General features: G+C 39.7%; 3 protein-coding genes across 5 annotated transcripts in view; 2 read left to right on the plus strand and 1 right to left on the minus strand.

The window, feature by feature from the left end:
• LOC105394449 (nose resistant to fluoxetine protein 6) overlaps positions 1-12,315 on the plus strand; it is a 27,994-nt gene extending 15,679 nt beyond the window's left edge. Inside the window, exons 2-15 of one of the 2 annotated variants that reach the window (XM_048626062.1) lie at positions 1,738-1,860; positions 4,468-4,604; positions 5,001-5,173; positions 5,516-5,667; positions 5,968-6,084; positions 6,504-6,622; positions 7,098-7,240; positions 7,600-7,731; positions 8,094-8,259; positions 8,585-8,664; positions 8,974-9,199; positions 9,606-9,780; positions 10,285-10,427; positions 10,918-12,315. In XM_048626062.1, the coding sequence (XP_048482019.1) occupies positions 1,738-1,860; positions 4,468-4,604; positions 5,001-5,173; positions 5,516-5,667; positions 5,968-6,084; positions 6,504-6,622; positions 7,098-7,240; positions 7,600-7,731; positions 8,094-8,259; positions 8,585-8,664; positions 8,974-9,199; positions 9,606-9,780; positions 10,285-10,427; positions 10,918-11,046 (2,015 nt within the window). In that variant the 3' untranslated portion in view covers positions 11,047-12,315. The remainder of the gene's footprint in view (positions 1-1,737; positions 1,861-4,467; positions 4,605-5,000; positions 5,174-5,515; positions 5,668-5,967; positions 6,085-6,503; positions 6,623-7,097; positions 7,241-7,599; positions 7,732-8,093; positions 8,260-8,584; positions 8,665-8,973; positions 9,200-9,605; positions 9,781-10,284; positions 10,428-10,917) is intronic. The other variant, XM_048626063.1, reaches the window with a different exon arrangement.
• On the minus strand, positions 12,034-19,159 carry LOC105383680 (heterogeneous nuclear ribonucleoproteins A2/B1). Of its 2 annotated transcripts, none has more exons than XM_038108023.2 (8): positions 19,002-19,159; positions 18,093-18,481; positions 17,726-17,813; positions 15,861-16,047; positions 15,051-15,190; positions 13,995-14,148; positions 13,321-13,433; positions 12,034-12,819 (listed from the first exon to the last, which is right to left on the minus strand). In XM_038108023.2, exons 2-8 carry the CDS (start codon positions 18,467-18,469, stop codon positions 12,763-12,765), a joined length of 1,116 nt encoding a protein of 371 aa, XP_037963951.2. In that variant the 5' UTR covers positions 18,470-18,481; positions 19,002-19,159; the 3' UTR covers positions 12,034-12,762. The 2 variants fall into 2 exon arrangements, with proteins under 2 accessions (XP_037963951.2, XP_037963950.2); XM_038108022.2 differs by having other exon boundaries at positions 13,980-14,148.
• Positions 19,160-19,308: 149 nt separating this feature from the next.
• LOC105383655 (MATH and LRR domain-containing protein PFE0570w) lies at positions 19,309-27,775 on the plus strand. The gene is made up of 4 exons (XM_048626066.1): positions 19,309-20,742; positions 20,888-20,966; positions 21,394-21,583; positions 27,335-27,775. Exons 1-4 carry the CDS (start codon positions 19,466-19,468, stop codon positions 27,508-27,510), a joined length of 1,722 nt encoding a protein of 573 aa, XP_048482023.1. The 5' UTR covers positions 19,309-19,465; the 3' UTR covers positions 27,511-27,775.
• The last annotated feature ends 12 nt before the right edge of the window (positions 27,776-27,787 follow it).

Here is a 27,787-nt window from a genome sequence, read left to right on the forward strand (position 1 = left end):
GCCTAGGCTCAGTGGTTGAGCAACCAGCCTGCTGGGACATCGTATTCTGATCAGCACTTCTGTTCATCAATCAACGTGTTAAGGCCACGCTTCAAGTCTTAATGCATTTTTTATTGCCATTCAGTTACCTAGGACTTAGGTATGCCACTTAGTGGATATGAGGATTTAAAGCAATTTTATCCATTAATGGTTGGTAATCCGCGACTATGCTAAGTAAAACAATTTCCATGGAAGCACCACATCACTATATCCCACAGCGATATCTGAAACTTGATATACAATACATACTATGCAGTAGGCATGCAGAGACTGGACCTCCACGGGCCACGCTCCTAACATACCTACTTGTTTTGCTTCCTCTGTATTCAGTCTTTTTCTTGTACCTATATATACCTACCTACAGTACTACTAACACTAACTACATACATAGCTAGTGTTATTCTTTTTTTAACTAGGTATGGCCAATAAGTGCGAATGCCATACTTACTCACGACTTCGATACTTAGGTACTCGGATCGCCTAATACAGCAATCTGCAAATGTTCAATAAAAGACCTTGAAACTGTAAACTGCAAAAACGATAGTCGCATACAAAATAACAACATTTTGTCACCGTCAGTCATTAACATGCACGCACCGCCAAATTGCAAAATGTACACTTGGCACTATTCGCCCGCTTATAATGGACTCAATAAACCAACAAATGAATAACTAAATGACACGTCTCGTAAAAAAGTGGTTATTTAGACCAAGGTAAAAATGGTAAAGAATAAGGAGCTGTCAATCTCTTTTTAGTGATTATGATTAAGATCTTTAAATGAGCATTTTTAAAGTTTACAAATATTTTTTCCAGTTGCGTACGTAAGTTGACTGTATACCAGAACAAAATAATGCTATTTTTTTGTTAGGCACTACACATACAAATTTAATAGGTACTTCACCTGCAATCCAGTCCCCCACTCACAATAATATTTGACCTCAACACCCAGCTCTTGCAAATGTTATCTCAATTTAGTTCTAAGTGCTGTATCAAGTCACGTTATACCTTAACTATTTCAAATAATAATAAACGCCTACCTCGTATGCAACAACGATAACAACCTCTAGGTTAGTATTATTATTTTATTATTCACGTTTTATTATTTATAAATATATATTTTTACTTAATGTACCTACTTACTTATATCTACTTATACACCAACCTAGCTTACTCAAATATACACACATTCCACACATACACACACACACACAACACAACACAACCCATCCTAATTAATATACCTCGCGTTCGTGACTGAGGTCACAACTCTAAGGGCCAGCTGAAAACCAGCGCTGTGGCCTCTCTGGGCACAGCACACGCTGAGCTGGTGCCTTTTTGACACTCTCTTACCGCAACATACACATTACACACCCCATCCGCATCTCTCTCCAATGCATCATTTTCCCCATACAGTCTATCCGCGTCTCTCACCAATGCATCATTTTCCTCATACAGTCTATCCGCGTCTCTCAGCAATGCATCATTTTCCTCATACAGTCTATCCGCGTCTCTCAGCAATGCATCATTTTCCTCATACAGTCTATCCGCGTCTCTCAGCAATGCATCATTTTCCCCATACAGTCTATCCGCGTCTCTCTCCAATGCATCATTTTCCCCATACTCACTCTATTCGCATCTCTCTCCAATCCACCCTTTTCCTCAATAAACCTCACTAACCTTCTCACCTCTTCTCCGCAGTGGACGACGCGAGCGGGCGCTACTCCAGCATGTTCTACTGGGGCAACAACTACTGGACCGGTTCCTCCGAGCTGTGCCTCGCCATCAACGACGCGCACGAGCCCGACATGCAGCAGGCTAACAGTGAGTTACTTTTTAACCAGCTTCAAAAGAGGAGGTTCTCTGTATTACCTAAGTATATGTATTTAGGTATGTATGTTTGTGATTGTGAACAGTTTTTTATTTCTGGATACTGGTTGCCATCGTCTTCGTCTAGGGTGTCGATGACAAATGGTCAGTGGCTGACTTCCAATAGGGTGCTCTGCGGATGTACTACTCCTATATAAAAAGAGACAGGTGATACATGACACGATTAGGCTCCTTTTCGTGCAACCTACCGCATACATTTCATACCTGACCTTAAAATGGATAAGGTTTAATAAATTACATGCACTTAACAGCCAATATTACCACTATTTCCTCCACCTTCCTTTGTTTTTGGAGCTGCCTGCTATTATGTCATTGTTGAGCTTTTTACTCGAAGGTCGGATGGTAATGTAATGGGCAGGTTATTGCATAAATTGTATTACTGCACGCTCGTTCAAGTGCCACGCTCTTCGCTGCTACGGACGTAAGCTTATAGCGTAGCATGAAAGTTGAGTCCACATCAAATTTGTATCATTAAATTTGGCCGTATCAGATTTCCGTAACGTAGCATCAGTCCTTATCATTAAAAAAATAATTAATTAAACAAATAGTTATAAGTATAATTATGTTGGTATACACCTAGAATGTGTCTCGGAAAGATAATTTCCTTATCTAATGCTGATGGGCATCATGGCCAGCCATGTTTATCTAGGTCTAAGTGGGTCACGCTAACGGAAAGTCACACATTATTTTAGTACTTAAGCTTAGTTGAAGCTTCAGCAGTATAATAGAACTGACTGGGAATAGCCCACTGAAAATGAACGGGGGTGTACGAAAGGAGCTTCTCCGAGTGACCCTTCATTATATTATATCCAAACAAGCGCACCCCGTCCCCGGACGTGTCTGGCTAAACTCTGTTTTACTACTGTGACAAACCCTAGTAAGCTGTAATGTTTGTCACCGATACGCTAACAACAATAATAAAAATCGGGCCACTGAACCTTACATTACAGCATATTACAGGCACAGCATAACCCTCGCTGGTCTAACAGCTGTAATTTGCCAGTAATAGTCCATGTCGCGGTGGCGTCACTCAGATCTGTGGCGCAACAAGCACGCGGAAAGGCTTCGATACATCAAGTATCTTTGGCGATATTGATCTACATTTAGTTTAGTAATCCTGTGAGCCGTATATGCTTTGTTGGTTTGGGCTTGCCATGAGAAGGAATGAAAATGTTGGAAATGAGAACTGAAAGAATGCGTAAGAGAAGAAGGCTGGATTGGATTGCGTAGAAGAAAATATCATAAAGCGTGAAGTGAATGAGGGTAGGCCAAAATGATGTGATATTACGCACAAAGCCGGCGCGAAATAAGGTCAAGGCGAAGGAAGAAGACGAAGAAGATGTATGAAAATACTAACCTACGTAATTGCAGAATTGTTATGTTATGTGTAGGTATGTACGTGTTATAATCTTATTGCAGATCAAAATGTAATTTAAATATTGGATACAAATTGCAAAACTCTGATTCTGGGTTAATTTGATGTGTATTAAGTAAACCGTAAATTAAATTACACTTACTGTGAGTTAAGAATGAATTATGGATGTGAACATATGTAGTGTGCATTTATAAATACGGTATCAGATAGGTACCTACCTACTAAGAAGTCTAAGAACTAAGTATAAGTATGTAAAACAGAAAAGGGCATCATCTGTTAGCGTTAGCATATTTTATGCGATAATATTAAAAAATATGAACTCGCTACCCTGACCGGTCAATGGAACAAACTTTATATTTGGTATGATTTAATAAAATCATAATAACCAACAATAAATTAAACATTAATTGATATAAGTGGCTAGATAACCTTTACATGGATATTGATGACCTCTCATTATTTCATATAATTCGCTTTTATCGTCTCCAAAGTCCCAATCATGGAGATAAATATGAGAAAGCAACATGACATGACCCAAACACGCAGATGTCAAGGAAAACCGCCATATTTGTATTGTTGGTGTAGGCTGTAGGTTGGCTGTAGGTCACATTTTTGGCCATAACTTGGAAAACCTTCAAGCAAAAGTTCCCAATTTCCTGCTTTAAATGTTTTACTTTATTAGTATGCTTTTGCTTATTTACTTATTGAACGATGATTTACATCTGTGATTTCATCGTTTCCATTTGTAGAACTAAGTACCTACCTACATACTTAGTTTTTTTTCCTTTGTGGCACTATTTACAATCTACCCCCAATCACTGAGAGCCCTTAGCTATATTTCTTTTTCTCATTTATGTCAAGCGTCCGAAATAGTGATTGTTTTTTTTTATATTTTTAAAGGAGTTTTGAAAATACCCTTTGCAACAAATTAATTGACTTTTAAGATTCCCTTGATCTACGATATGGCAAAAAATATTAAAGTAACAAAATAAATATAATTTTGCTATGTAAGTACTAGTAGTAGTAGTAAGTACCTACTTCTGGGAAGAGTAGAATAAGGTGTACTTAGGTCAATTGTAATAGATCCGTCTTATTTCCAGACTACAATATAATTTCACATATTCGTCCCTTTATTCCCCTTCTAACCCACCCCCCGTGTCCCCCAGAGAGCAGCGGGTCGCAGATCTTCGCGGCGTGGCGCGACGACGTGTCCCTCTCCGGCGCGCGGGCCCCCTTCGAGGCCGCCTTCTACAGCGCGCGCCTCGCCCTCACGCTGGCTCCCAAGGCGCAGATCACCAACTTCGTAAGATAAATACTCCTTTTTCTCTCTTTATAAGAAACCATTGAGACGCACAAAGTGGACGAGCCATACATTAGTGGTTAGATGAACGTAGTGTCGTGGCCCTTCTTGGGAGAGACCAGCGTGCAGCTGTGGAGGAATTTTGAAACGGTCTCCTTTATCTAGTATTATATCCAAATGCTTCAAGCTTCAGGCACTTAGCTTTTTTGGCTGCTTATGTCTTATTTACCTATAACCTACCTACCACCTGTGAATGTGAAGTAGAACTACTCTAGATGCGTCTTAAATCCCATAATTTTTTTTGCGCATATGGTAAAAAATGTACACAAGTTCTTTACGCACAATCTTGACCCCTACCGATAACCCTGACAAACCTACATCCATCTCTCTCCCCCCCAGCGGCGCACAGTTCACGTGGGCCTCTGCCTGCCTCGCTCGTGCACGCCGGCGGACGTGGGCCGCGTGCTGGCCGCCGCGCGCGCGCCGCTGCTGCGCCACGCCGTGCTGGCCGTGCGGGCGCCTGCGCAGGGCACGTACCAGTACCTCGAGGATCCGACGTTCCGGGTGTTGTTGTGAGTTGTAGTGTTATATTATTTATTTATTTTTTTAAGATTACTTATAGCCAAAATTGGATCTTGAAGGTTGCTCAAGTCAGCTCAGGCTGAAAATTTGCTGAGCTGAAAGGAATAATATTTCATTCTACCTTCTCCTTTCAACAAATCGGTTAGGCCCGGATGTTTCTGCACCGTGGTGAAAACGTTAACGATCAAACTACGAGTGAACGGAATGGCCTGAGTAATATATGCATATTATCTAATTAAGTATGTCGGAGACACTGCTCTAAGAGGTTTTCGGAAGCGAATATTTATTTTCTTGTACAAATACAAATTCTTTAAACATGTTGATATTTCCAGGAGCATATGCTGCATCGTGGGCACGCTGCTGGTCGCCGCCACGGCGTACGACATGAAGCTGGCGCGCGACGTGCGCCGGCGCCGCCGCCGCGTGGAGAACATGGCCGCCGTCGAGAGCGGACGCAGCCTCGTCGCCGCCACCGACGCTAAGGGTAAGTTCTTATGATAGCTAGGAGCTTTTGTCAATCTCATGTATAGTTTTTTATCATCAGTCCGTAATCATTCAAAGCTGCACATGCTCAGTTTCTCACTAGAGTAAATGAACAAAGCTTGGTGATTACGGACTGTTGATGAGACGCTGGGTATAACCATAGACTAATATAACATTCACAAAAGCTCCTGCCAAAAGCCAAACGCCACGCTGCGACCTTTTGCAGTTGTGAAACCGACAGTTTGTCCTACACAGTACCTTAAAAAGCTCGAACAGCGATAACATAATTAAGGAAATACAGCAATTGTTTCAGGCAAGTCCCTGTACAACGAGAACAACAACATCGCGCTGAACAGCAACCACTCGGAGGAGCGCCTCACCGCGGAGACCGTGTCCAACGATGGGGAGCTCAAGCTGAGTGAGTACCTTTATCTACAGACTCTTTACGTGAACTTACTTTTGGCCTACTAACATCCTCCATCACCAAACCCCTAAGCACATTATTCTAAACGCAATGCCCCGTCCGGGGAAGGTTAGGTCCTGACCACCGGTTTTCTGAATCCTTGAAATAGTTATAATCTGAATTTCTATCAAATTGGCTTGCCTAACCTACCCAACTAGAGGAAATCCCTGAAAGAGGCTTTAATGAATGCATGCACACCACCCACACTAAAAGCATCACATCTTCTTCTTAGCGAGTTAAGGATTGACCAGTTAGATAAACGTCTGCCGCTGAATGCCATGGGTTTTCCGGACGTATAGGTACGAAGAAACAGATGGAAATCCTCCCCTTTCGTACAACCCTAGCACAAACTCACAAGCATTATTCCTCCGCAGGTGTGTGGTCGGAGTTGCTGCTGTCGTTCTCGATGAAGGCGAACATCCTGCAGATCTTCGACCAGTCGGTGGGCGCTGACACCATCCCCGTGGTGCACGGCCTGCGCTGCATGTCTATGGTGAGTGTTGTCTCTCTCTTCCATAGAACTGCTGGATATTAATTGTTCTTGTTGCCATATCGGTGATAAATACAAAGCTAAGTAATGTTAGTTTCTCTGGTGAAAGGATGGGCATGTAAGATTAATATAGCGTCAGTCACTGACTACCTAGCTACTACGTACTTATATACCCAGGGTTCCGGGCGTATAATACAGGATATATATACGTCTCTTCTTGTGGTGGCTTCTTCCATGAACATGACCCCTTTATTCTTTTATTTTATTCCATGCATATATCAGAAGCTACCTAACCCAGGGCATCAGTCTGGAAGGCTTTAGTTAGAGTAGTACTTAGTAAAGTATACCTACAATATAATGAGAAACTTTATCTATTTTATAGGTTTCTATATTTTTGATGATTGTATAGTCCTTCTCCTTTAGTATCAACCAAGGGTCTCAATTCTAAACCTCCACCTAATAACCCTCCTATCTCCAGGTGTGGGTGATCTTCGGTCACACGTGCATCGTGGTGTTCAAGTACGCGGACAACACGGCGCTGCGGGCCATGCTGGAGCAGAGCTTCTGGTTCCAGCTCATCATCAGCGCCGTGTACAGCGTCGACACCTTCTTCTGTCTCGGGTGAGTTTAACTGTTTTAATAGGTATTGAAAGGACCCATGAAACCTTAGTAGCCTCATCTGTTGTGAAGTTATACTTAACGAGCTTACCTTTACTTGTGATGGAAAACATGGGGAGGAAACCACTAGACTTACTCTAGATGTGTAAATGGTCCAAGCTAAATAATAAGTCAGTTTAGACCTTGGTGATATGCAAAAAGGTTCCATTCGAGTGAGTCAGGTACAGGTATACTTATACCCCCACAGAGAATAGAAGGTACCATGTTTGGGCGCCAATAAATATCAGGCTCCACGTTGGGCGCCAAACGCAATTCTCAACCGCAATTATTTCTTGCTAATGTGTTCCTGTCTGTTATTCCAGAGGCATGTTGGTGACGTTCCTGTACTTCCGTACGAACGCGAAGGGCAAACTGGACCTGCTGACGAAGGGCAGGAGGAAGTTCACCGCCGGACTGCTGCAGTTCCTCGGACTCATCGCCTATAGATTTGCGAGGTCAGTAACAAATAAAATTAATATTGTGGTAGGACTATCCAATGTGAATACTGAATAGGACCTATATCAACGCCATCAGCTCCATCAACGTGTAACATCCACTACTGGCTGCTCGACATATTTGTCAACTGGAGCGTCACAACACTCTGGCCTCATCCAGTATTATACTGGCTGCTTGGGCTATTTTTTAAAATTAATTCTTATAGTTATTTAGTATAAGTACCTAATTACACAATTAAGGTTACAGGTCATAGATCCAGCGGGCTGGAGGGGTCCCTCACGTGCAATATAGATAACAAATCCAACTATCCCAAATATTCCGTCGATGCTAGCCATTACTGAGACATTATTCCTCCCCACAGACTGACAGCGCCGTACCTCTTCATGCTTGGAGTCGTCGAGGTGACGATGAAGTGGTTCCAGCACAACGCGGTGTTCGAGCCGCCCGCGCTGGACCACGAGACCTGCCCGCAGTACTGGTGGAGGAACCTGCTGTATATTAACACTCTGTTCCCGGTCGAGCAGATGGTATGTGCTTGTCTTGTTATGGTCTAAATACAAAATATATTAATAAACGAGTAACTTTAGTGAGTAAAGAAAGATTATAAAAATGGCGGACGAACCTCTTATCCTTGGTTGAAAACACTGCTGTTTAAAATACTTTAATTTATATAACGGCGGCCATTTTGATGCTGTTTCATTATTTACAGAAGTCATACCTAGAGGATACACTCATTACACTCCATTAGTACTTACTTACATTAAGAAATTTTTATTCCTTCACATTTTTAGTTCTAAATACATAGTTATTTATTTCAGGATTAGTTAAATCAATGAACTATTTTCCTTACAGTGCATGTTATGGAGTTGGTACCTGTCAGACGACACTCAGTTTTACGCAGTCAGCGCTGTCCTCCTCATTCTGGCTACCAGGTAATATCACAATATTACCCTCACTATGAACCGTAAAAGCAGTAAAAAATTGGTAAATGTAAGTAGATATCTTCTCTTCTTCCTTCCCACTACTCCTCCGAGAAGTCTAGGCCTGCAATTTCACACCAGGCCCATGTCCATCCATTCTTTTCTGTGGCCAATAAACTCAGCAGAAGAAGACACGTAATAATTAAACCAATTATGTACCTATGATATAAGTAGTTAGTTCATCCCATTTCATGACCATTTCAAAGGTCTTAAATGAAATCTCATTGCCCTGCCTTTAACCCCATATTCTTACTCCCCCAGCAACTTCAACCTCTCAGCAGCTCTAACCGGCGTCTTCTTCATCTCCTCGCTCCTGACCACGGGCTACGTGTCGTGGTCCAACGAGCACGTGCCCAACGGCGACGACCCGTTCACGTCCTTCGACAAGATCTACGACAAGCCGTGGACGCGGCTCGGCCCGTACCTGGTGGGCATGGCGACCGGCTGGATACTGTTCAAGACCAACTTGAGGATACGGATGAATAAGGTGAGGTTTGTGGTGAGAGGAGTGGCCAGGTGGGATGGTGGATTGAGCTGCTTGGTCTTCATGAATTGCATCCAGTGGAAACAGAACTGAGTGCTGAAACGTGTCCAGTAAGTGAATGATAAATAGTTAGGAGTGGTAATAATAAACTCTTGACTTTCTATTGGTTAGTTTTGTCATTAACTGAGGGGATCCCTTTTTAGCTTTTTAGCATTGATTCAGATTATTTTTTACGTCCCAGTCTGACAGTAAATTATCAATAAACTGAATTTAATTAAGTACACAGAGAAATAATGCTAATAAGTAGATTAAATAGGCCTTACCTACCAAGAAACTTACCTCATCTTCCAAACCAGCAGTTACCCTTGTCACTATTTCCTCCATCCCTAACCCCTCTCTCCGTCCACAGCTATGGGTAACCGTGGGCTGGCTGTGCTGCACGGGCACACTTCTCTTCCTGATCTTCGGGCTCTACAACACGCGGCTGAGCGTGGCGGCGGCGGCGGCGTACAGCGCGCTGTCGCACTCGCTGTGGGCCGCTGCTATCGGCTGGATCATCGTGGCTTGTTCTACGGGATATGGAGGTATGTTGGTGACGGTTGGCAGTACGGATTGTTGTGCTTGGTTTCAAAAAAAATTATGGATAAAAGTTTTGACATGATAAATTCCTGTTATTTATGAAGTGCTGAATTAGATTTACTCTAGATAAGTATAATAAGCTCTCCAGCATTGGACAAACTTCATCATCATTAGCGGCCAGATGAAAAAAAGCACAACTTTAGTGCTAACAGTCATTAGCTCCTCCTACCTGCAGGAGCTACGGTGTGAGATGGATCACCAATTTCCTTTGTATTCTACTAGCAACTCAGATATTGCGACATTGGTTTTGGTCTGGATGTATGTACTTACTTTCTTTGAAAAAATATTTATTCTATTCTATTCTATTGCGGCGGAGGTAACTGGCATCGGCCGTCAAGCCGGACTCCCGAGCTACTTAACATAACATCTGGTTTTTATCAGCCAGGAGCCAAGTTTACTCGCTCAATCCATCAATCACACAAACGACTCATCCTCCCCTCTCCCCACAGGCTGGGTGCGCTCTCTCCTGGCCGCGCCCGTGCTGTACCCGTTCTCGCGGGTCACCTACTGCGCGTACCTCGTGCACCCCGTCGTGCTGCGCTACGTCGCCATGCACCTCACGCATCCGATACATCTGGGGGAGCTGCTCGTTGTAAGTTGAATATAACTACTGTGCAGATGAGTTGTGTTGTGCTACTCTATGGTTAAGAAGCTAGCTGAAAGGATTTGTATAACATGGATAATTAGGAGGTTTAGTATACTCAGTTAAATAGTGACTTGCCTTATGTCTCTTCTGTCAAGACGAGCTAAGACTTCTCTACTGCTACTGTCCAGTGTTTAAAAAATCATCATGTAACGGCACGGCTAATGAGATTCAGGATTGTCGGCATACGATACTCAATGCACGCAACCTATGTGGATTAAATTGTGTGTGCATTATATTTGTGGTGTCTCTATAGCTCTTGATACACCGCTACCTATATAGACATGAGGTATCAGCATGAATGTGATACATAGGTACCTACTTTGTGTTTGTGAATTCATCCCAACATGTTCCCAACAGATTTACAAACGCGTAACGCTATCTATCTATTCCTGAAACTTAGTAAACTAACTCCTTCATTTCATACCTTCTTCCACAGTTCGTGTTGTTCCTGGGCCTCACAGTAATCTCCTACGTACTGGCCTTCATCATTTCCGTGGCTTTCGAGGCTCCCATGGTCACCATGCTCAAGATACTGTCGCCGCAGCGGAAACCGCACAGAGTATGAAACTTATAATGGCATAAGTTTTATACTCTGTGGCCCAGTTTTATACCCTAGGCTGTTATGTTACAAGTTTCGCTGCGTCTTTAGTAGTTTGTCTACTGGGAACGTAGCTTTAGTGCAAAGGATTTTTGCAATTTTGTGCAAAGTTTATTGAACTTTGCGTCGTTAAATTGCATTTTGACTGATGTCAAATTATTGTATGTAGTATTGTGTAGTTGTAAAATGCATTTGAACGTGTGTGAAACTGTTAAATATTGAAGATGAATGGTACAAATATGTGTATGTGTAGTTATTGTTGAATAATTGGCGCTTCAGTTTAATTGTAAGTACCAGTGACTTAAGATTTGTATACCTATTTTTAAAAGTTGAGTATAAGAAGTAAGAAGGTATGATAATAAAATTATAATGTTTGCTCAAGTATAGAGTTACCTGCGAAATGTCAGACAGATATAGGTAGTATGATATTGTTTGATGTGTAATTAAATTCAAGGAAAATATCGCTATGATTAGTTACCTACGTGATGTGTTAACCAATTTACAAATGTAGGGAAATATATTATTTATCTTTAAAATATGTAGGTACCTACACCACAATACAACGCATTAGACGTTGGGTACTTAACCTACTCAAGTCTTTAATTAATACAAGAACTATAAATAATTAAATACGTTTGTTTTACACTACGGATATGTAACCAGAACCACGTTTCAAAAGATACATTTTTGTCTTTCGATTAGTAAATTTGTAAACGATCTCGTAAAACTAAAACATGTTCATTGATCAAAATGCTGAAACATTTTACTTGTGTATTATTGTACATATCGATACAATATGTTTATTCGTAATTAATCTTATGTAAATAAGTTGTAAATATTATTATAGTTATTGAATATTTTAAATTTTAATAAAAAAAAGTTTTATAGTGATAAGTGTATTTCTGTAAATTCTACTTTCCGTCTGTTATAAGTACACACAAATAAAAGAGAATGTTTAGTTAGTGATCACGTTTATTACCCGTCAAAAGATAATAACTTACAATTCATTTAATTAATTATGTACTTAGTAAATACAAATAACTATATTTAGGGTTGAACGCCACCGTCTCCGAGAGAGTTCTAGTTAATTGCACAAGACGCGTCAAAAATGACTGGAAAATTCATTAGGATCGCGCCCGCCAACGACACACTAGGCCTTATAATAATTTTTAACTCTCCTTTAGTCACTAGGATATCGTTGGCTCGACGCCATCGCACGCTTCCAGTGTCTATACTTACTGTATTACACTAAAATACCACATAAAAATATGTGAACATCGATTTAACATTGATTTAACTAACAAGAATACGGGGATGCGCTAGTCTCAGTAAAAATCTCAACTATTGATTAAAAACTACATGCACTATATAATGTAATAATTGTATACCGAATAATATATTCATCTTATTCTATAACTGTTAAAAATGTCGAAGTGATCAACTGAACGCACCGGCCGTCCGCACAGAAGGCAATATAGGTCAAGAAAAATACTACTCTGAATATTACCCTATGCTTACGTCAATAAAGTTTAAAATGGCGGTAGACACTGGAAGCCAGAACTAGAACTGCTCAGAGACAGCGGGGCGCTTGTCAATGTAGTCTTTAGCGACGCGGCACACTCACAACACACACGAACATAGGACACGACGCACGAATTTCGCTCTTAAAACTTAGTAGTAAGGTTACATCTGCCTCAGCCGCTTGTTCGGCCGCTGCCCGTCGTTCATGAAGCCACCCTGCTGAGGAACAAATTTAAACATTACAAATTATGTCATTTCATAAGATATGTAGCGCACTGACTGACATTGGATTACTTCCAAATGGTAGGTACATTTGACACAGTTCTTAGGTTACCAAGCTTCTAAGAAATCAGATAAACTGCAACGCATTTAGAAATGTGAATAGCACTTAGCATACATGAACGTTCACATTTCGTTGCATATTTATCCTGGCATGAATATTACTAGAGTGCCGCTTGGTCCATTTCATATTCAGCAGGTTTTTGACAATCTTGGCAATGGCTGTGGTCGAAATCCAAGGCCATTTTAATTATTATGTAGTATAGCTAACTTTTCAAATATATAATTTACTCTCACGTCTTGGACGATAAATTGTTGTGTTTCATTGTATGCTATCTCCAATCCGCCTGCCAAGCGGATACATTGTCTCGGAAAAAGTTCATCTCTGACAGTTGATTGTTTACAGGCTATGTTTCTGGTATAAAGTAGGTAGCTAGTTACCGGTCGTGGCATGTAGGCGGGGGGCATGTAGTTGTTGATGCCGCCGGCGAAGCCCCCGCGCGGGAAGCCGCCCCCGCGCGCCGGGAACCCGCCGCCGCCGCGCCCGCGACCGCCTGAAACAACACACACACCGTGATTTATACATGTCCTGTGTAGGATTATGCAAATAATCTGTGGGTAATGGAGCTTGATGATTGACAGCGGCGAATCTGGCGAGTGTAGAAGTGAGTAGGCCTTTGCACAGCAGTGGGAAACAGGATAAAAATAAAGTTTATTGAAGCTCAGCTGTTCGCCGTTATTAGGATTGCGATAGCTCATTTGTGTAAGCCAGATGATGAGCAGCAGTGCCCGTTGGCATAAGTTTTTTTTTATTTTTATTATTAGATATCCTATAATCTCCTGGCAAATACATTCACTTTTCTTGTTAAACGAATTTCCAAAGGGCGTCAATGTCTGCTATTTACTGTAACGTGAGCTTGCGTAAAGGTTTTATCCACGTTTTGGTAAAATCTAACTTGGTACAGTGAAGCAAACTTATCTGGCATCAATAATATTTACATGAAAAGAATAGGTGCTGCCTATGCTAATCCAGACAAGTTAGTTCCACCATACACAGTCTAAAAACTACTAATGTGTAAGTAAGAAGCGGTGATCGTTACCTAAGTAGGCGTTACCTCTGAAGTTGCCCCGTGCGTTGAAGACGCCGCCGCGGCCGCCGCGGAAGTTGTTGTTGCGGGGCGCGGGTGGCGCGCTGTTGGCGCCCCCGACCGAGTTGTTCAGCGAGTTGTTGTTGCGGTTGTTCTGCTGCTGCGGGTGCTGCCGCTTGTTCTGGAATTTAGAAATGTAGGACATGAGGAAAAGTAATACACAATGAGGAAAAGTAAGACAATAGCATCAAATTAACAGAGCATCAGAATATTACCAACTAAATATGGTGGTCAAGTTTTAAATGAAATGTTTGATGCGATGATGATGGAGATGTGCAAAAATCTTCTTTAACCCGTGCTTATGGCACTTTAGGTACCGGCCCCTTATTAGATAGCTATTGCTAAAGAAAGTGCCATTTTCGGGCGGCAACAAGACAGAGGAAGTAACAATCTTATCATAGAATATACAAGTGTGGTTAAAATCAAGAGGAAAGAGCAAAAATTTACAAGTCAGTTAGTCGTGTATACGAGATTCTTGCGTATCGTTTATACACTACATTACATTAAATAAACATCGCCAACATAATTTGAACATCGACATCATAATTCATAATTTTGATCATTAATTAAGATCTACGTATGTTTTGGCACATTACTGCAATTCGCGATAGTTAGTTTTACCCCTGCCACTTAAATAAGACTTCCATTACTGCAGAAATAACAAGTATGTTTACACAGATGTGATTGTCTATATGTTTCTAGTTTCTAAATTATTTGGTAAGATTGTTATTGTAACGCCAAACACTAGAGTAGTTGTTAAAATTTCAGCTGACCGAAACCTAGTTTTCTATCATATTTTTAAACATGACATCATCCAAAACTACTTTAGTACATTACAGAAAAAAATACATTTAAAAATATTTCTTTACAATACTTTCGTGAACACGGACTTTTCTTGAGGAACTGCCACGGTCGATACCTACTTTGAAGAAATATTCCCTGTATAAATTGTTGTTTACATTCTGTGCCCAACATCAATCTCGACTTTCCACTTCACATCTCTAATCACAAAGTCCACTGTACCTTGTTGGCATTAGCCATCTGCTTCTGTTCATCGTCGTCGCGGTACTTGCTGACGGTGACGAGGAAGCCGTTGATGCGCAGCTCGCGGTCCAGCCGCAGAGCCTTCTCCACCGACTCCTTGTCTTGGAATGTCACCCGCACTGTGGGGGGGATAGGGGTTAGGTTACTGTGGCAGGGTACACAATATAAAGCACCTGTAAGTATAAGGTGGTTTATACATTGTGTAACTAAATGTAAATCGCAATATCAAAGGTTTAGATTAATATTACTGAATGTTTTGTGCAATCGGGGTGAGACTTGACAAAGGAGAATTCTATTTTGAAATTATAGAGCATGATTGGCAATGATTAAAATTTTGCTATCCATTCGTTTTTTTTTCACAAGTTATATCGGCCCTATATCCCATTCCACGAGGAAAGACATCTGATACAAACGAAAACTACCCTTATTTTAATGTAATAAGGATTCCGTCAGATGTCTTGCCCCATGGAAAGGGGATATAGATGCCAACTTCTAGGGCCGATAGCTACTAAGCTAGATAGATTAGTTATGCCAATGGAAGCTATAGAATTTCAGCTCACTGATGTGTTAAACTGGGACTTGCCTGAAATCTGATTTTAGCCAGTCACGTTTCATGATAATTGGCATAAATTATCAAGTCTTCTCAACATTCCTGACTACCAAATTGATATCATCTACTGTCCATAGTGTCCATTTTGGAAGGAGGCACACCATGATAAAACGATGTGACCTATATTAAAAAAAACTATCTAGTATCTTTAACAATAAATCAATAACCAATCCACTCACAGATCTTGTACTTAGTCTTGCTGAACTCGTGCACCTGCGCGATCTCCCCGCACTGCGCGAACAGCTGGCTCACGTACTGCGTGCCGGCCTCGTAGGGCACGCCCACCAGCACCGCGGTGTCGGCGCGGCATTCGACCGCCACGGTGATGCGTCGCCCCTCCAGCGTCGTGCCTTCCTCCGTGAGTGCCTGTGGGTGGAGGGGTGTGGGGTATACTGGGGAGGGTGGAAGTGTTGGGCTGCGTGGGCGGTAGGCAAACTGCGCACTCACTTTATCTCTACTCCGATTAGTTCAACTTGAGGTCTAACTTGTTGAACTTTTTCAGAATGTGTTCTATTTCTTTGTGAATAGTTGAAAAACAGTATGATAAGTTCAACACATTGGTCTTTGAGTTGAGCTAATAGGGGAAAATGGCGCTTTCCGCTGCTAGGGTGTCGCCAAAATTAGTAAACTGTGAACACTCAACATGTTGTACTGATGGCGCTAACAGTTTGCCTGCCGGGGACACAGCCGGGATGCAACCAACTTGACATAGAGATTTTGGTTCAAACTTTTTTAATTTACTTGCTCAAAATATTTGTTACTTTCTGTGTAAAATTAACAGCTGCTATTATATATTAAGACTGACCGATCCTCCATTAGTATCCCTCTCTTAGTTATGTAAAAAGAGAGAGAAGTTATGAAAAGAAGACAGAAATTGGCACAAATATGTCAAGTTGGTAACATCAGTCCTGCAATAAACTTGAGGTATGTGTGTAGGTATAGTGTTTGTATTCCTGGATTTTCACTGCATCTTACGATTTTTCAGTAGTGCAGTTTATCATGTATGCTGTAGTTTACAATATTACTCACATTTAATAATATAATGGTAAATACTTATGTTTATAATTATGCATTTTAAGTCATGAACATTCTATTTGTTGTTTGATATATCTAAATTGTATACTTAATCATATTTTAAACCATCAAAATATAAATCAAGTATAATTTTCCTTGTGGTCAGCATTTCTCGAACGTAGAGCTACAAATACTTATGATGCTAGTACAAATCACATAGTTTTATAGTATACAAACTGTGTCTGGTATGTTAAAACACTATGGTACATCATTAATTATAATTCCACAGTATATAGCATATGTATGCAACCATCTGATGAATCATGAGTGATTATAGCTATAAAATTAACAACCAACACAACAAATTTGAATGTGTTTATTTAAATATATACCTGTCACAAATAAATCAATAGGTACTACTAACATTTTAGTAAATAACCTGTCTTGTAAACTCTTTACAGTTACCAATTCGAACTCCCAGGAAGCTCATTAAGTTATTTTACAACATGATGGTGAAGGAAGAGATGAGATAGTAGATAGATAAATAAATATAGAAAGTGGAGGGAATGCTGCTGAAATTCGACTGCAAAGTACTTATACATAAAAAAATGAGAAATGCTCATTATCTTGTTTTTATTATATTTTTATAAATAAGCAATTTGCAGTCTAGAAACAGTAAAATCATAGTTAAGGAGGGAAAGGGTAGCTGATCTACTACATCATGATGATAAATCATAGAAAATTTTGATTTCATTTAAATAAAAAAATGGTAAATAGTAGCCAATGGAGCCCTACTCCAGTAGAAGACCAGCTTCAACCAACATTCAAATAGTCACTCGTTCTGACGATGAAAACAGTTGCATTAACTGAACTTGAAAATAACAAAAAATCATGAATCATAAAAAGACTTAAATTAAATGCACCACTCAGCATAATATGCCGAGTATTGGCACAGTGATTATTCTAAAAGGTACTACAATTTAATTTTATAGAAGATAATTAAATTATAGTTATAATAAACTTTGATTACCTTTTCCAGTGACTCTTTGTTTTTGAATTCGACTATGGCCGATAATGTCGGAGTTGTGGTCTGTTCAGTAACAATGATTGGACCACGTCTAAAAAGAAAGAAAATTGCTCTTGTTAATCTCCGTCACAGCCAGTCAGCAAACTCTGAGTGCGGTCTGCAACCCAGAGTCGGCAAATTCAGAATTATTTCATTTCAATTAAAAATTATAATTATAATCAATCTAGTGATTGAGTAATTATAACAATGAGCAGATCTATTTATATACTATGAGTTACAGTTATGATCAGGGACTGATATTTGAATGTTATCAAACAGTAAACATGAAGTTGCAACCATTACAATAATTAAACTCCTAAAAAGTACTTACTTGACAGCGGTAACTTCTCCATGTTTTGAGAAGAGCTCTTTAAGCTTCTCCTGGTAGTCAAAGAGATAGCTTGCCGGCAGATTCTCAACAAGGAGTTTACCAGATTCCACTTTCTCCTCTTTCTTGTCCTCGGGCTTGGGTTCAGTGTCGGCTGCGTCCTGTTCACCGTCAGCGGGCTGTTCTTCAGTGGACTGGTCGGCAGCATTGTCTTCTGCCTCCTGTTCGGCTGCGGCTGCGTCCCCATTGTTGTCCTCGGAGGCCTCCATGGTCTCCGGCACCTCCTCGGGCGCGGGCTCCTCCACGGCGGCGGCGGCGGCGGCCTTGGCCTTCGCGGCCGCGCCTCCGCGACCACCACGACCCCTCTTAGGTGCAACCATCTTCAAATTTCACTGGAAAGGAAATTTCGTGTTTTCTAGCTACTAAGTTTGGGTTGGTTTGATGGTCTATCGATAAAATCAATACTTATTTATTGATCTAAAGTACTTAAGTAGTTACAAACTGCCTTGTTGATATTTCACGGCATTAGAACATGACGGGATTAATAATTTTCAGGCATCTTGCTGGCTTTCAAGATATATCATATAAATAGACCATTTCAAGTGCAATGACTGGAAGCGCCCTAGAGAAGCCCTATACTACGACTGGTTGTAGCCTATTTCGAGATCTCAAGGACGTCTCTACATACATCGCTAAATGTTCATCTTACGTAAATTAACACGACCAAGCCAAACTGATCAACTCGCGCCAATAAGTTTACTGACATCATAACGGTAAACTTGGAAATTCACGAACGCGTCATGAAGCATGGCGTTTACTGCGAGTGGAAAATTCACGAAATCCAACACCGTGAACAGAACATTTCGCACATTAACAACAATGATTTCTGAAATTAACATGGTTTTTACTTACCGGCGGTCCAAAAACTAGGTGGCACAGGTAATAAAATCACAAAATATAAAGAGACGCTACAGTTATCACGTATTCTCAATAATCACGACCGGCAGAAAGGCGGCATACAATTCACGCAAGCGCAATCGGCACCCCCGCCATTTAATTAAAAAAGCTCTCTGGTACACAGAATACTTTGAAGATTCTCTATGGTTTGTCTTTGACAGCATGGACCAACACGTCCGACGTCGCTATACGACCAAGGCCCGTTGGCACAGACCAAGCCGTTAAAGTCAATACAGATTAATATTTTGGATTTTGATTTGACGTTTTTGACATTTAAATAAACGCGGGTCGGTCTCACTCACACGAACTTTATAACCTCAAAAAAAATCAAATCAAATGTAAACATTTCATATATTATTTCAAATCCACTTTAATTTTTTCATTTATTTGCTGAGAATAAGTTTCGTAACGTGTCAATTATGAGTTCATCCTTAGAAGCACAACAGTTACCCACTCCCACCCGCAAGAAAGCACTGGATTTTTTTAAACTCTACCCAACTGATCAGGAAACTTCTAAAGTACTCGAAAAATCCAAAAAAGGAAGAATTTCAGATGCAGAAAACGTCTCTAATAAACTGAATAAACCGGAAACTCCTAAACCAGGGAAACTTGGAGGGAAAAAGAACAAAAAAGATTCACTTAATCTTTCTAACATGAACACAACTCTGAATATTAGCAGAGACGCCAGGCTCACGTCCACTCCGTACGGGAAAGATGCTAAGTTGAGTGTGAAGCCCATTATCAAACATTCTGCGACACTCAATGAGAGCAACGAAGAGTCTATTAGCATGGACCACTCTGAAATTATCAGCAAGAAGCGGCACAAGTCAGTCAGCTTTCAATTAGATGAAGCAGATGAAACTGCCACTAAGAAATCCAAGTCAAACGCTGAGCCCTCTGAAAAAAGCTTAAAGAAGGGAAAATATAAAATAAAAAAGCAGAGGAAAGTCGAGAAGGAATCTAATGAAGCAATGGAAACTGCTGATCCATCAGATGACAAACTAGAAATGGACACACATGAGAAAGAAAATAAACCGACCTCAAAGAAATCTAAACAAGTAAAAGTGAACATGGAGAACACCATACTGAACGACAGCATCGAGCAGTCCAAGAAAAAGTTTAAGAAAAACAAACAGATAAAAATGGAAAATGCACAAATTGAGAATGATAACAATAACAATGATAATAATGAGAAGGTGAAGAATAAAAAAACTAAAAAGAATAAAAAAGCACCTAAACAAAGTAATGAAAATGCTAAAGAGGAAGGGAAAAATACTACTGCGGAACCGCAGGGTAAAAACACGAAAAAAAACATCAAACCTGAAGTGATTGCCGAGGACCTTGAAAACTTGAGCATTGCCGACAATGACAAGGCAGACATCATCACCGACATGCTGGATGACATGACCGTTGTTGATAAATCTGCCAAGAAAAAATCTAAAGGAAAAGCCAAACTGGGTAAAAATAAAAAGGATAAAATCAACAATGAAGAAGTTATCAAAGAGGGGGAAGAAGTAAAAGAGAAAGAGAAAGTGGCATGGAAAAAGCGCAGGTGGAACAAGGATAAGAAAGCTGTGGTTGGTATCTCTTTGCAGACCTCTGTCATAGTTGAGAACCTTCCCGCCAAGATCTTACAGGAATACCGGAAACTGTTGACTGAACACTTTACTAAATGTGGGACTGTAAAAAGTATTGGGTATGTATTAAATTGATACTTAGTAAGATGGCTTGTAAATAATTGTGTACATATTATATTAAAATATTAAGTATCAATAAAACATGCATAAATATGTAACTAAAATCTTTTGTTATTTCATAATTTATAATTTTCTCCTCTCCAGTGTTGCAGAAACACATCCTGAAGACAAGTCAGTGTTCAGCACCACAGTCAACTTCAGCACCGAAGAGGCAGCCACTCTAGTAAGAAATATTCATACCTTATTATAACACAAAGATAGCCACACGAATTTATAAACTCCTACAAGCCCTTTGTAAGTTTAATGAATATGGGCATAAATTTTGATGCCACACATAACTTTTAATTACTTTTTGTTTCTCTATCCTCTTTTACAACCAAAACTGAAAAAAGTACTTACACATAAACATGAGATCCTTGATCGCATTGCAGTGGCATTATGGCCATGATCCAATATGAAAACAATACCAGCTGCCACATGTTCGTTATCGACATAGATAAACGTCACTATATCGCGATTCGCTATAAATACGGCGATGTCATTGGTGGAACGCGCATACACATAGAACTAAAACCATGGAAATAATAAGTACTTAGTTGTACGTAAGTACTTATTACTTCCATGACTAAAACTTACACCTATTCCCACAGGCACTCCAAGAAACAGACACTTACCTCCACGACAGCGTGATCCGTGTGAAGCGGCCGCTGCCCCCCACCAAGACCACGCTGGTGGCGCGCTCGTACGGCGCGCTCACCGAGGCGGCTCTGACGCAGCTGTTCCAGGAAGCTGGGAGGATCCGAGGGATGAGGTTCTTGATCAAGGGGAAGAAGGCTATGTGTGAGTGTGATTTGATGTTTTTTTTTTATAATCTCATTTATTTTATAAGCCATACATCATAAGATTATTAAGAGGATTGTTATTTTTTGTTAGTTTTTAAGCCGACTTAGGCTTAAAAACTAACAAAAAATAACAATCCTTAAATAATTAAAAAAAATAGTACTTAGTAGTTCAACTATGGGAGTAGAACTTAACCTACAGATTTATAATAATCTTGTCTTAAGGTTAGGGAGTAAATGATAAAACTAAGGAAACGGCCACTGTGATCATGAGTGAAGCTTGAGCTGAGGATGCCGTGCACGAGGAAGAGGAGCTCCCCGGCCGTGCACTGAGTGTCGTGTAAGAAATCAAGTCGGGGTTGTTCGTTAATTTTACACTCGAGAACAAAGTGAACAAGATCCTCTTCCTTGTCACATAAAGTACAATTCGGACTGTCCCTTTTTTTCATGTTAAAACTAAATTTATTAAATGGCATATGAGATGTTCTGATTCTGAAACATAAAACCAATTCTTTTCTATTCATATTTGATGTGGAAAACCAAGGCGTGCGCGGAGGTTCGCTTACAATGGTTCTGTACCAAATTCCCTTAGTTTTGGAACATTCATTGAAATATGTTTTAAATTCACTATGGTTGTTCTTTTTAATCAGTGGGAGATGATCCATAAAATGTGGTAGTATATTAAGCGGAATACCGTTTCGTAAAGCGTCTGACGACAGTGAGTCAGCCGTCTCGTTTCCCGCAATACCTACATGGGAAGGAACCCATTGTAAGCGAACTTCAGCCCCATTACGTATCAACCTTGCGATACATTTAATAACGAGGTAAGCTTCTTTTCTACCGATAATGTCGCCTTTTATACACCTTAACAAATGTTGAAGACTGCTCTTGGAGTCTGTAAAAATTACAATCTTTTGATAATTTGTTGAACACATATAATTAACTGCTTCATTAATTGCTGCTAGTTCCACTCCCATAATAGGAATACAAAAGTTTTCAATACGAAACTTTGCCCCAAAATCGGCATCCTTATCGTAGAATGCGCAACTAGAACCGTCCGTTGTTTTAGACCCGTCGGTGAATATGTGAGAGAAATTTGTATACAACTGGTTAATAGCCTCTTCGCTACGTTGTTTAAGATCTCGTATTGATAATTTAGCTTTAGGTTCGTCAATAGTGTGAATTTTTGTCATAATAATTTGGTCCCATGGAAGTGTTTTATCAGGGAAAGGAAGCTCGAATTGGGGCAGAATTTCGAATTTTGACATAGGCAGGTTAGAATATTTTCTGAAACTTTCCAATAACAATGGAAACTGATTTTTACGCCAGTACTTTAGACCTACCTTTAACATATTATCTAAGCGTTCTAATTGTTTTGTAAGATAATCACATTGTCTTGCGGAAAGCTTCAGGAAATATTTATCACTAAGATATGCTCTTCTATATTTTAGATGCGGTATACACAGTTCACTCTCCATTGTGAAAATGGGAGTATCTTTTATGAATCCTCCGCAAAAACGAAGACATTGATTTTGAACCACATCTAACTTATTTAAGAGACGCGGGCTGGCATTACCATACATCGTACTTCCATAATCAAGTCTAGAGCGTACTAGAGCGATATATAGTCGTCTAAGCTGGACCGGGTGTACGCCCCATTTAGCTCCACTTAGCGCACTGAGAATATTGACGTAGGCTGTACATTTTTGAGCGATTTCCGTGATTTGCTTGGTCCAATTTAGACGACTATCCACCCAAATACCCAAGAACTTGACACAATTGAGAACTTCTATGTGGATGTCATCCACTTTAACAATTATTTCAGGAATCCTATATCTTCTTGTAAGTATGCATAATTTTGTTTTGGAGAGTGCTAACTCTAAACCAATTTTATCTAACATGGATTTAAAGATATTGAGGCTTGACTGGATCGTTTCAATACAGAGATTAATATTTTCGTTGATACAATATAGGGCAAAATCATCCGCGTATTGAGATACCTTAACTGTTTTAACAAGGGTGTTGCATATTTTAATTGTGACGATATTAAATAAGATTGGAGACATAGGGTCACCTTGAGCCAAACCCTGTCTGCATATTCTTTTAATTTCTATACCATCACGAAGCCTATAAATCAACTCGCGTTCTTTAAGAAATTCCTTGATATATCTGCATAGTAAAGTATCGACACCTAATTCTATAAGCGATGAAATAAGAGGTTCTATTGCTACATTATTATAAGCATTACTTATGTCTCCATAGGCACACATAACGTATTGCCTGTTTATAAAAGCAGTCTCTGTATCTACTATAAATCTGCTTAAATTATCTTGACAAGAAAGTCCGCGACGGAAACCTAGAGTACTGGGATTGAAGAGTTTATTTCTTTCAAAGTAATATTCTAAGCGACGTGTAATCATTAAATTAAAAGTTTTACATAGGCAGTTGATCATTGAGATAGGGCGATGTTTTAGGGTATTTGGATTTCTTTTGGGAATTGCTATAAGTTTGATCTTACGCCACTGATCCGGTACCTCACCTCCTTTGTATATATCATTAAATATTTGTAATAATAATTCCTTCGCATTATTTGGCAAATGGGTAATCATGGAATATGTAATGTTATCTACACCGGTCGAAGTATCCGTCCTTTTAAGAATCACGTTTAATTCTGACAAGGTGAAAGGTTGCAGAGAGTTGGGATCATGATAAGTAATCTGACCTGGATGTAAGGAGACACTGTCTGGTGCAAGTTCGGTTAAAAAAGGAATGGCTGCGCTCTCTTGTAAATATTCTTTAGGACTACGGTATCCTTTAAGCCATCTGAGTTTCCTCCAAACCTCACGCACCGACATATTAGAATCGATACTGTCACAAAAGCTCCGCCAAGCGTTTCCCTTCATCTGTTTTATTAATTTACGAGCAGCAATAATCTTTTCTTTGTATATCATATAATTTTCAACCGTGCGAGCTTTCCTAAAATATTTTAAAGCTAGCCTTCTCTCTGCAACTGCTTTGGACAGTTCAGGATTCCACCAAGGTTTCGGCCTGAATTTGTTAGGATTAGGACTATACTTAACAAACGGGATATTTATATTAGCACTATCTTCAATTACATGTAAGAGTTGATTGTATTTACTTTGTAAATCGGCTACTAATTCTAGATCCTCACATGCTGATTGGATATGTTGTGTATACTCGACCCAGTTTGCTTTTTTTATATTTCTTCTGAGTTCGGGATTGTATGGAGTTGTATCTAACGTTTTCATGGAGATTATAAGATGATCGCTACCCAAAGATTCGTTACTCACATTCCAGTCAAAATCCAGTGCAAGATCAGCACTACAAAAAGAGATATCAGGTGAGGTACAAATTATACGATCATTGACTTTAACGCAACGGGTAAAGTCTCCATTGTTAAGAAAAACGTAATTATGTTTAAAACTTACGTCTGAGAGGAGTCTACCCCGAGTGTCGGTTGCATATGACCATGCCGTATGGTGAGCATTAAAATCTCCTAATATTAAAGTTTTGTCTGAAAAATGACTAAAAAGCTCATCGTAATCTTCTGTACCTGCATGAATATTTGAAGGAGAATATACGCCGATTATATGTTGTAATTTACTACTGTTAAGGATTTCAACACATATGGTATCAATATTATTGTAAATAGAAGGACAAGTTTTAAGTGAACAACCAATAGATTGGTGGACTAGAATAGCCAAGCCTCCATATCCACCTGTTCGGTCATTTCTGAAAACAGAGTAGCCCGTCACATTTATATGTTTGTCATCATTTAACCAAGTTTCAGAGAGAATGCATATATGTACCTTTTCCTTTTGTAAATAAGAATCTAAATCACTTAATTTTAGAAGCAAACTTTGACAGTTCCACTGAATAATGTTGAGTTTAAAATTTATCTTATTATTAGCCATTACTTAATTTATCTTAAATAGAAACAGGTACTTACTACGTATTTTATACATGAAAAGGTGATTAGAAATATGTGTATACTTTAAATTTAAACAGTAGGATTGACAGAAGCTTCTTCAGTACACTTTACCTTTGCCTTTCTAGTTATAATTTTAAGTTTACTTAAAATACGGGACAGTCTATTCTTCACGCTACGGTATGAGATGTTGGGTATCAAGTCAGTTAACAATTCAATTAAGGTATCAATCTCTTCAGTGTACCGTAAACGTGATGTCTTTAATATTTTTTACCCCGTATGTATCTTCTAGGTATTCTTTGACTTCTTTTCCTGAGAGAGGGTAATTTTTAGATGAAGTTGCGATAAAATCATCAATTTGGTCCCACTTAATCGAGTCCAAGTCACTATGGGGTGTTCTTTTAAGTTTTTTCCCACTTGCGGTTTTGTACACCTCGTCTGAACTGGAAAGGGAAACGTTGTCTAAGTCATCGCCACTGTTGTTGATAGATAATGCAGTCTCTTCATTTATAATTTCAGACTCCATACATTCTTTCGAGGTAGAAGATTCCGTCGGTGGGTGCGGCCGTTTAGGGATAAGAGTGTCCGTATTCTGAGTCTCCATGTTGTTTCTACTACTCGCTTCATTGTTTTCTGGGCATTTCGACGCTACGTGGCCATCATTTTTGCAGATAAAACAGGTCATAGTATCTGACGAGAAATATATCCAATATGTTGTCTCATCAAAGTCTATCGATACCTTTTCAGGGAGACGATTGAAATCTTCGGGTGTTACATAAAGTTGTCGTCGGAAACTTAAGATATGATTGTAACCGTTTTCGTTAATACCAGCGCGAAGGAAAGAGATAGGTGACATTGGCGTGATTTGCATTTCTTGAAGTCGCTTTTCTATTTCACTGTGTGGAATTATCGGGCATACGTTAGAAATAATTATTCGTTTATTTCTGTTTATGAGCGGTCGGATAAGCAATCTTTGATTTTGTATGGTAATGAATTGCTTATTTTCCACGATATCATCAGCAACAGACTTCGAAGATAAATAAACGCACACCCTGTTGTTTGATATTCTTGACAAGAATCGAATCTGGGAAGGGTCAACTATCTTTCCAAGGGCTTGCGCATAATCCTTAATCTGAACATTTTCTAATGAATCCAGGATGACAGCCTGGTCTTTCTTTGGGAACATTGTTGACTGAGTTACGGTAGCGTAACTAGGGTTTATATTTAACGTTTGGGAGGACATAATTATTTGTTCCTGTAGTCAGAAACGGGTTCACTCACTAGTATCACTTAATTGTATACGAAAACAAAGTTCGATGCCATTATTCGCACAATGAGGGTAACTCGTAAAAAGTTGGAGAGCGCGCGAGCGACGACCGGTCACGGTGACTAATCAGCCCGAACTGGTGATTTGATGTTTTGTGCTTTAGCAAACTAACCATCAATCTATGAAAGAATGAATAGGCGGTTTGTTAGTTTGACAAGGTACAAAAGTGCAATCGCAGGCAACTTCAAGAACTTTCAAGTGAATTATAACATAGAGCTGATGGCCTAGTTAGCATGCCACAGGGCTATACAAAATCGCGTTTAGTTTTCACTGCTTAAACAGCAACAAAAACTTCCATTATCCCCTGGCATGTGAGTGGCAGGAAAGTTCGTTTATCGTCCATTACGATATTTAGTTAGTGATAGAGCTACTAATTTGAATCCATTATTATTGTTACGTTATGTGTAGGTGCTATTGAAATTCCTAAAATATTATAGTAATTGACTGTCTATAATTTATTTATTTCTGTATTCCAGCCACTGCGTTCATCGAGTTCGAGGGTCCCCGCGCGGTGGAACGCGCCATCGAGATCGCCAAGGAAGCCAAGATCGGCGGCAAGAACATGCACGTGTCGCGCTTCGAGCAGAGACAGAGCCACAAACCTGACGCGGGAGCGAAAGAGACAGATAGTAAAGAACCCATGAGCACTTAAATCTGTAACCATAGATTATTTTTCTCTGTTGCGATTGATAAATGGTGGATCACTTTGTATAGAGAAATGCAGGATACATTTTCATATAAATTGGTCCACTTGTATTTTAGAATTTGAAACTTGTTAGAGAGGGATTGTATGAAATAAGAATTTTGCATGATATGATAGGGAAAGATTTTATAAGAACTTGTTACTTAATTGTGATAAATGTTGAAACCTGTTATATAAAAAGATGCACTGAATAAATCTGTTTGATATCTTTAAATATTTTTTTACT

The sequence above is a fragment of the Plutella xylostella genome, chromosome 15 (genome assembly GCF_932276165.1).
Source record: "Plutella xylostella chromosome 15, ilPluXylo3.1, whole genome shotgun sequence".
Taxonomy (NCBI): domain Eukaryota; kingdom Metazoa; phylum Arthropoda; class Insecta; order Lepidoptera; family Plutellidae; genus Plutella; species Plutella xylostella.